Source organism: Vigna unguiculata, chromosome 2, assembly GCF_037176805.1.
Source record: "Vigna unguiculata cultivar grain cowpea cultivar isolate G323 ecotype 2 chromosome 2, ASM3717680v1, whole genome shotgun sequence".
Classification (NCBI taxonomy): domain Eukaryota; kingdom Viridiplantae; phylum Streptophyta; class Magnoliopsida; order Fabales; family Fabaceae; genus Vigna; species Vigna unguiculata.
Window position 1 is genome coordinate 13,115,782 of NC_140793.1, and position 9,085 is coordinate 13,124,866.

The 9,085-nt window shown below is 50.1% G+C and overlaps 1 protein-coding gene across 1 annotated transcript; it reads right to left on the bottom strand.

Moving 5' to 3' along the window:
- Nucleotides 1-2,158: 2,158 nt before the first annotated feature.
- On the bottom strand, nucleotides 2,159-7,453 carry LOC114171241 (uncharacterized). Its single transcript, XM_085670059.1, has one exon. It carries the CDS (start codon nucleotides 7,451-7,453, stop codon nucleotides 2,159-2,161), a length of 5,295 nt encoding a protein of 1,764 aa, XP_085526185.1.
- Nucleotides 7,454-9,085: the final 1,632 nt, after the last annotated feature.

Here is a 9,085-nt window from a genome sequence, read left to right on the forward strand (position 1 = left end):
CGACTCGGCCGAGGGATCCGATTTCGTGGCTATCGCTGATTAGCCGACCTAAGGTTGGGCTGCTGGATAGGTATACCCAGTCGTTCAAGAAGTTTAAAGATGGGTTTTTCCGGGTTCGGTTGCTCAATGGGGGCCGAGCACTGTATTATGATGAACGTGGGTCTCCTAGGTTTCCGTTCTATTGGACGGAGACGCCTGCGCGCCTAGACGCGTTATCCAAAGACATGCTTGATGTTGAGAGTAGGCGGGTGGTGGATGTGCTTGAGAGACTCCCCACGAAGGTTCCGGGGAAGTGGGTTGTGTGCTGCTATCTGACTGATAACCCAGCTAGGGATTTATGTGGTAAGCTTGTACTTTTCTTGTTTGCAGTTATTGGACTAATCTAAGGATTGCGTTTCGTGTAGGTGTGATGGCGCATCATGCGAGGAAGGTTGGGGGAGAGGTTGACCTGTTTGCTAAGATTCGAGACAAGCTGGAGAACGCGGCTATGGCGGAGGGGCAATCGCAGGCTCTGAACCTTGCAGGACCAGTTATTGACACGTATGCGCCTGCTGCTGCGAAAAGGCCGGCCCCCTCTAAGTTGAAGGGGGTTGGGAAAGATCGAAAGAGATTGCGTGCGTTGGCAAAAACTGGTGGTGTTGGTTCCAGTGGTTCTAGCAACCCTGATCTTGGTGGTTTTGAAAAGACCAAGGTGCAGATGAGGAAGGGGGTGGAGGTAAAATTAAGTGACGAGGAGGTGGGTGTGGTGGAGGCGGCTGACCCAGGGTTGGTTATGAGGGCGTTGAGCGAATACCTTGCCCGGGGGCTCGTGCTGGGAAGGAGGGTGAATACCATGCTGCAAGAGGAGTTGGCGGCGGGTGATAAGAAAAAACTTGCTGAGGAGGTAGCCGGCTTGAAGGCGCAGGGGGAACGCGATCGGAAGGCGTGGGACGCGGAGAAGAAGAGGCTAGAGGGTGAAGTGAAGAGGTTGAAGCTTAGTGTCTTGGGGTCTGAGAAGAAATTGGCTGCGAAGCAGGTGGAGTTGGACGAAGCCATTGCGGCGAAGAACGCAGCGGCAGAGGAGGCGGCGAGCGAAATTGATGGGCTGCAACAGGCCATCTATTCTAAACACGTGAATGGCTTCCAGAAAGCGCTACGACAGGCGGAATTTTTGTATAGGGAAGTGTCCGTTACTGATTGCCGGTTCAATGTTAACCTTGACGTGTATGACAATCGTATGCTGGATGTGGCTGAAATTGGGCGTCTGAAGGCCGCTTTGGAAGCTGAGGTGGTGGGGGAAGAAGGGACGTTGGCGACAACTCCGCCGGATGCGGAGATTGAGGTTCTAGGAGAGGATGGCGGAGATGAGGAGGGGGCGGGGGAAGAGTAGCTAGGGGTTGGACGTGATGGGGGGGGTGGTAATGAGGGTGATTAGAAGGTGTCGGGTTTTGGACACTTCAGGGCGTGTGTGTGTTTTTTGTAATTGGGGCGAGGTCGCCGACTACTTTTTTTGTGTTTCATGTACAAGATGACTCGGGACGAGGCCGCCGTCTTTGGTTTTGCTAGATGTACTTGTTTGTAATGGCTGTTTGCGAAGTTAATACAAAATTGCGTTTTTTGTTACTTTTCTTGCAGTGCGTGTAGCTTAATTGTTTCTTGTAACTTTGGTAAGCCGATGTACTGTGTTGAATGTGTCGGTTGCGATGACGTTCTAGGTGGTTCGTGTTTTGATGTCTTGACCCACGGCGCATAGGTTAGTGGTTGGGATTTAATGTTTTGATATTTCGACCAACGACACCTAGGTTAGCGGTTGGGAATTATCGTTTTGATGTTTCGACCAACGACACTTAGGTTAGTGGTTGGGAATTATTGTTTTGATGTTTCGACCAACGACACTTATGTTAGTGGTTGGGAATTACGCGTGATGTTTCGACCATTGACACTTAGCTTAAGTGAATGGGAATTTGGCGGTTTTTCAAGTTCGATTATTCGCGCGTGGAGTGGCCGTGAACTTTAATAATCGTAGACATGGTTGTGTAACTGCATGGTATCATTAAAATGGGAAAAAGATGGATGCCTCGTTAAAACCTTCCTGGCCAAAACCCTCCTTAGGGAAAAATGCCAGGGTAGGAAAGAGTACATCCAGTTACATGAAAGGAAAAGAAAAGAAAAGATGCGTTTAACTGAAGTAAAATTTCAGATGGGAGATGTTCCATGTGTTGGGTATGGGTTCACCAGATAGGCGCTCGAGTGGATAGGCGCCTTTGCCCACTTCCTGGAGGATTCGGTATGGTCCTTCCCAATTAGCGGAGAGCTTGCCTTCATGTTTGCGTGCCTTGCTTGCCATTCTCCATACCAGGTCGCCTTTGTGGAAGGATCTCGGTGTTAGCTTGGAGTTATATTTCCTTGCCGCTCTGAGCTTGGTGGCCATGTCCCGGATGCTGGCCTTCTCTCTTTTTTCTTGGAGCAAGTCTAGATGGGCGTGCATGTGTGCTTCATTGACCTCCGGGTTGTGGTGCTCTTGCCTTATTGATGGCTCGCCTATCTCAACGGGTATCAAAGCGTCCGTGCCATAGACTAGGCTGTAGGGTGTTTCGCGGGTTGACGATTGCGGTGTGCAGCGATACGCCCATAGTATCCCGAGTAGTTCTTCCGACCATCTTCCCTTAGCGTTATCGAGGCGCTTTTTTAATTGGCCCAAAATGACTTTATTAGCTGCTTCAGCTTGGCCGTTTGTCTGTGGGTGTTCAACGGAGCTGGTTATGTGCTTGATTTTAAGGTCACTGTAGAATTCTGCTAATCCTCTGTCAATGAACTGCCGACCGTTGTCTGTTATTATCGTGTGGGGAATGCCGTATCTGCAGATTATATTTTTCCACATGAACTTTTGTATCTGATTTGCTGTTATTGTTGCTAACGGTTCGGCTTCGATCCATTTGGAGAAGTAGTCTACGCCCACTAAGAGGAATTTGACTTGCCCTTTCCCGGGTGTGAACGGCCCGATTATGTCCATTCCCCATTTGGAGAACGGCCATGGGGAACAGATATGGTGCAGCTCTTCATGGTGGAGGTGTGAAACCGGGCCGTGCTTTTGACATGGGATGCATTTCTGTGTGTACGCGGTGCAATCTTCAGTCATTGTTGGCCAGAAGTATCCCGCACGTAGTATCCGAGCTGCCATAGTTTTTGGGCCAGAGTGGTATCCGCACGGTCCTTCATGTATTTCCCGCATGACGTAACCGGCCTTTTCGGCGGTGATACACTTCAAAAGTGGGGTACTGAAGCCTCTTCGGAAGAGTTCCCCTCCAATCAGCGTGTAACGTGCTGCTTTCCTTGTCCAGCCCTTTTCCTCTCCTTCAGGTATAGCCCCGTTCTGTAAATATTGAATGAATGGGTCCATCCAACTATCGCGTGTTGTGACTTGCATGCATTGTGGCTCACATTCGGTGGACGGCGCTTCCAAGGTTTGTTGCAAGAGTGACTTGTATTTGCCTTTTTTCTTTGTGCTGGCAAGTTTGGATAGGAGGTCCGCCTTGGCGTTCTCTGCTCTTGGTACACGTTCTATCTTGAAGTCCTCGAAGTAGCTGATCATATCGGTGACTATGTGGTAGTATTGTGCCATCAGGGGGTCCTTTACTTGGTATTCTCCTGTTAGGTGACCGACGGTTAGACGGGAGTCGATTTTGCATATGAGTCGTTTTGCTCCAACTTCTTTGGATAGGTGAAGGCCAGCGATGATCGCCTCGTACTCTGCTTGGTTGTTGGACGTTTTGAATTTGAACTGTAAGGATTGTTCAATGAGGACATTGCCTGGTCCCTCCAACACGACGCCTGCACCTGCCCCTTTCGGGTTGGATGAGCCGTCTACGTGCATGGTCCACCATGTGCTCTGGGTGGCTGTATAACTTTGTAGGTCGTTGGCGAAGTCTGCTAGACATTGGGCCTTGATCGCGCCGCGCGGCTCGTACCGGATGCTGAACTCTGATAGTTCGATCGACCATGCCGACAATCGACCAGCCAAATCGGGCTTTTGTAGGATCTTTTGGATTGGGCAGTCAGTTCTGACGGTTATCGGGTGGCTTTGAAAGTATGGTCTAAGTCTTCTGGCTGTTGTGACAAGTGATAGGGCGACTCTTTCTACCATTTGATAGCGTGTCTCTGGGTCTTGCAGCACGCGGTTGATGAAGTAAATGGGCTGCTGCTTGTTATCGATTTCCTGGACAATCGCTGCGCTGACGACGCTGTCGGATGCTGAAATATAAACTACCAGGGGTACGTCAGGAATGGGTTTGCTTAAGATTGGTGGGGTGGTGAGCAGCTGCTTTAACTGGTCAAAGTTTTGCTGGCACGCGTCATCCCATGCGAACTTTGTTGATTTCCTGAGTAACTTGATCATTGGTCCAGTTTTCTCCGCGAGCTTGGGAAGGAAACGGGATATTGCTGTTAGTCTGCCTACCAGGCGTTGAACCTCTTTAACAGTGACCGGGCTTCTCATATTGATGATTGCTTGACACTTTTCCGGGTTGGCTTCGATCCCCCTCTGTGTGAGCATGAAACCTAGGAACTTGCCGCCGTTGACGCCAAAGGTGCATTTTTCTGGGTTCAGCCTTAAGTTGTACGCTCGGATTGCCTTGAAGACGTCCGCCAAGTCAGACGCATGTTGCACCGGGTCGGGGGATTTTACCACTATGTCATCCACATATACTTCGACACTTTTCCCCAGGAGGGGTTCGAAAACCCTGTCCATTAAACGTTGATATGTCGCTCCTGCGTTCTTTAAGCCAAAGGGCATAACTTTGTAAAAGAGGTTGGCTTCCTCGATGATGAAGGCAGTCTTTAATTTGTCTTCCTCAGCCATCGGTATCTGGTTATACCCGGAATATGCGTCTAAGAAGCTCAGTACTGCGTGCCCTGCTGCTCCATCCACGAGTCGATCTATGCTGGGGAGGGGGTAAGCATCTCTGGGACAGGCTTTGTTGAGGTTAGTGTAATCTATGCACATTCGCCACTTCCCGTTAGGTTTCTTGACCAGGATGACATTGGCTAACCATGTTGTGTAACGGGCTTCGCCCACGAATCCGGCCAGTTTTAGCTTCTCTGCTTCTGCCTTGGCGGCCTGTCTCCGCTCTTCTCCCAGTCTGCGTTTTTTCTGGGAGACGGGTTTGGCTTCTTTGAAAACGGATAACTTGTGAGAAGCTATCCTGGGGTGGACCCCGGGGAGGTCTGCAGTTGTCCATGCGAATAGGTCAGCGTTGTCGAGGAGTACCTTTTCTATTTGCTGCGCGTGTTCACCTTGGTGTGACGTGCCGACCTGGAGGAAACGGTCTGGGCGAGTCAGGGGAAACTGTCTTACTTCTCCTACTGGTTCCATACGGGAATCGGAATTGATTCTGGGGTCGAGTTCGTCTCCAACCAGGAGGGCTCCTTCTGGAGTGGTTTCTATGTTTTGAGCCGTGAGGAGGGGCTGGGGCAACTTTAGGCTGGCCATGTAGCATTCTCTGGCTGCCTTTTGATCGCCATGTACCGTGAGAATATCTCCTGATGGCGAAGGGAATTTCATAGCCAGGTGTGGGGTGGATACTATTGCTCCTATTGCGTTCAGGGAGGGGCGCCCTAGTAGCACATTGTATGAGGTGTGGGCTTCGACGACCAGGTAGCGGATCAGTATGGTTCTAACTCCTTTTTTCTCTCCAAAGGTTGTATGCAAGTCAACGTAACCTTTGGTCGGAACTCTTTCGCCGGCGAACCCATATATGGGGTCATCGTATGGTGTCAAGTCTTCTATGGGTATCTGCAACTTTCGGAAGGTCTTCCAATACAGTATGTCTACCGAACTCCCTTGGTCAATTAGCACCTTCTTTACCGCGAAACTTTGGAGTTCGACAGTTATGACCATAGGGTCATCTTGGTTTGGATCAGTTCCTGCGAAGTCCAAGTCCGTGAAAGTGATGGGGGGCATTCTCCTTTGTGGTCTGTTGGTTACGGCATGCACCGATTGGATGGCTCTCAAGTGTCTTTTTCTTGAAGAAGATGAGCATCCTCCGCCGGCGAAACCGCTGGATATGGTGTTGATCGTTCCTCTTAGGGGGGGTCTGTCGTCCGGCCGTCTTTCCTGTGGGTTTGCCGCCCTGTGTTCGTCATTCTGGCTTCTCCTTGGTTCCCTCCGCGACTCTCTACGTTCAGGTCTTCTGTCGTCCCTTCGCTCAAAGTTCCTACCGTCGGATTTGTCGTGACGGGGTCGGGATCCGCCTTCCTCGCCTCGTATGTAATGCCTCAGGTGACTAGCGCGTATCAGTTCCTCTATTTTGTCTCTCAACGTTTCACACTCCTCAGTTGTGTGCCCGTTGTTGCGGTGATACCGGCAGAACCTGCTCATGTCTGTGTTGGGTGGATTTTGGAATTTTCGAGGTGGCGGGATCAATGCTGCCTGCAAGACCTCATCCAGGATGCGGGACTTGGTGGTGTTCAAAGGTGCGTAACTGGTGAACTTGGATTGCTTCCGCTCTCTTGGGCGATTTTGCTCACGCGATGCTAGCTCTCTTGCGGGCCTCTTGGCCTCCATTTGAGTTGGGGCCGTCTGGGCGTTGTCCTGATACCGCCGCATGTCTTCGACCCTGATGAACATGGCAGCCCTTTTCCTGAGCTCTTGCATCCCTAGGGGTGGGCGCATGGCTAGCTCGTCGGCGAACGGTCCTGGTCTGAGGGAAGTCATCATGTATGTTAAGATTAGGTTGGGGGTTAGGTCCTTGATCTTCATGGCGATGGCCCCGAATCTATCTATGAAGGCTCGGAATGGTTCCCCCTCCTCCTGTCGGAGATTAAGGAGGGCGATTGTCGTGAGGTCGTGGCGCCGGCTGGTGTCAAATTGGGTGGTAAAGGCTGCCGTTAATGTGCTGAAAGAGTCAATGGTGTAAGGTGGCAGGGTCATAAACCATTCCAGTGCTGATCCTCTGAGCGCCACCGAGAATGACTTGCACAGGACGGCATCGTCTGTGGAGTATAAGCTGATTTGGTTCGTGTAAATGGATACGAACTCATCGGGGTCGGTCGAGCCATCATAAGTGACGGTAGGGGCCTTCCATTTATGGGGTAAGGGGGTTTCAGTGATGCCGTCCACAAAGGGGTGACGGCGGTTTCCCTTGGAGGCTAGGGAGCTGTAGTTTCCGCCCATAGTGTTGCCAGTGGGTCTATATTCGCTCTCGTCTTCGGTAGGAGGAACCTCTACCCAGGAGTGCGTGGGGTGGGGCTCCGCTGTCATCTTTTCTACCTCAATCCTCATTCGCAGGCGGGAGTTCTCTTCTCGCAGAGCCTGCATTTCATCTGCGTTTCTCTTCTTATACTCTGCGAACTCTTGCTGCATGCGTGCTTGAGCTTCCAGGATGCGGGATATTTTTGATGCGGGGCCGGGGTCCCCAGCTTCTGCATTCGGTGCTACGGTGGGAACTTCTGCTACTCTGCTTCTCGTGGATACCATTATCTCGGGAGTCACCGCCAGGATCTGCGAAATACTCGTCGGTCCCACGGTGGGCGCCAATTGTTCTTATGGGCCAAGCTGTAGTCCACAAATCCGCTGAGGTATCTCAATGTCCGGTCTTGGGTTGTCTTCCTTCACTTCGGTCCAGTATAGAGGGCGGAGCAGGGGACCTGCAAAAGACACTCCGATGCCTAAGTCAGCACTGGTGATGTCAGGATTTTTAGAGAATATATGAAATCGTAATCAATGCATGGGATAACGTGCTATATATACTATTTTACCTGTGGGTCCTACTTATAATGGGCTTTGGAGGCCCATACACCTATTTACCTTTCTTTGGGGTTAACTGGTGTGGGGTGAAAATACCAATAAGCCCTTAAGGGTTTTTATGTAATAGATGTTGGTTGTGGGTGATAAGTTTCTCCTTAGAAAAAGGGGGAGGAGCTCGGTATTCGGCCATGTGGATCTTAGGGGTTGGTCACTTGGGGCTACTTTGGTTAGTTCAGGTTGCCACTGACTGGGGGCCGTCAGGTTTTAGGTGTCCTGGTGTGTGGAGATTAGTACTCGGCCTGGGGCGTTTGATAGAGGCCGTGTACCGCTGACATCCTTGTCTGGGGGCGCTCTTATCCTTACTAGCCATGGGCTCGGCCCTCGGCTTAGGGTGTTTGGTGGGTGGTCGTGCATTGCTAACATATATGGGCCTTGAAGGATCTTTAGTAAGCGGGGCTCGGCTCTCGGCCTGGGGAGTTTGTTGGTGGCCGTGTGCTGCTAACATGAGCCTTGAAGGTTCTTTAGTAAGCGGGGGTCGGCTCTCGGCCTGGGGAGTTTGATGGTGGCCGTGTGCTGCTAACATATGAGCCTTGAAGGTTCTTTAGTAAGCGGAGGTCGGCTCTCGGCCTGGCAAGTTTGCTAGAGGCCGTGTACCGCTGATAATATTGGGGAAGTGGCTTTGGTTAGGTTGTATCACGTGTGTCTGAGGTGATCGGGACATAAATAATTTCTCAAATTTCTTGCTTGTTAGCATTCCAACAATGATAGATCAGTCAAACGAATCGAACCCTGGGGATTCACATCATTTGGTATTCAGAGCCTGCCTATGTTGATTTGGAATAGGAAAGGAAATTTATTATAGAAAGTGTTTAACCGAAGGCCATCCATGTATAGTTGCATTTGATTACGGAAGCGAAAAGAATGTTGTGAGCCAAAGATTGGTGGAGAAACTACAGTTACCAGCAACCTTTCATCTGGATCAAGCCTTGATCAAATTCAGTACATGGCAATGTGTGAAAGAAGTACTATGTGATATTGCTCCCATGGAGTCTTGTGATCTTCTTTTGGGATGGACATGGCTCCGTTTTAAAACACTACATCTTGATGAACGTTCCCTTTATCTGAGGCATGAAGGACATCAAAAGAAGTAGAAATTTATGACACCAAGACAAGTCAGTAAGGATCAACGTAGGCTGAAGGAGAAAACAGAAAAAGAAAGAATAGAAAAAGAAATAATATAAACTGCAGAAGGAAGAGAAAATAAAGAAAAAGAAATGGAACTAGAGAAAGTTTATTCGTGAATGTTCTTTCTTCTACAGTTTGTGATGTCATTTTACAGGAACAATAGGATAAGCATGTGAA

Bases quoted from the DNA above. Each gene is read 5' to 3' on its own strand.
- LOC114171241 (XM_085670059.1), bottom strand. From the start codon at position 7,453: ATGGTATCCACGAGAAGCAGAGTAGCAGAAGTTCCCACCGTAGCACCG.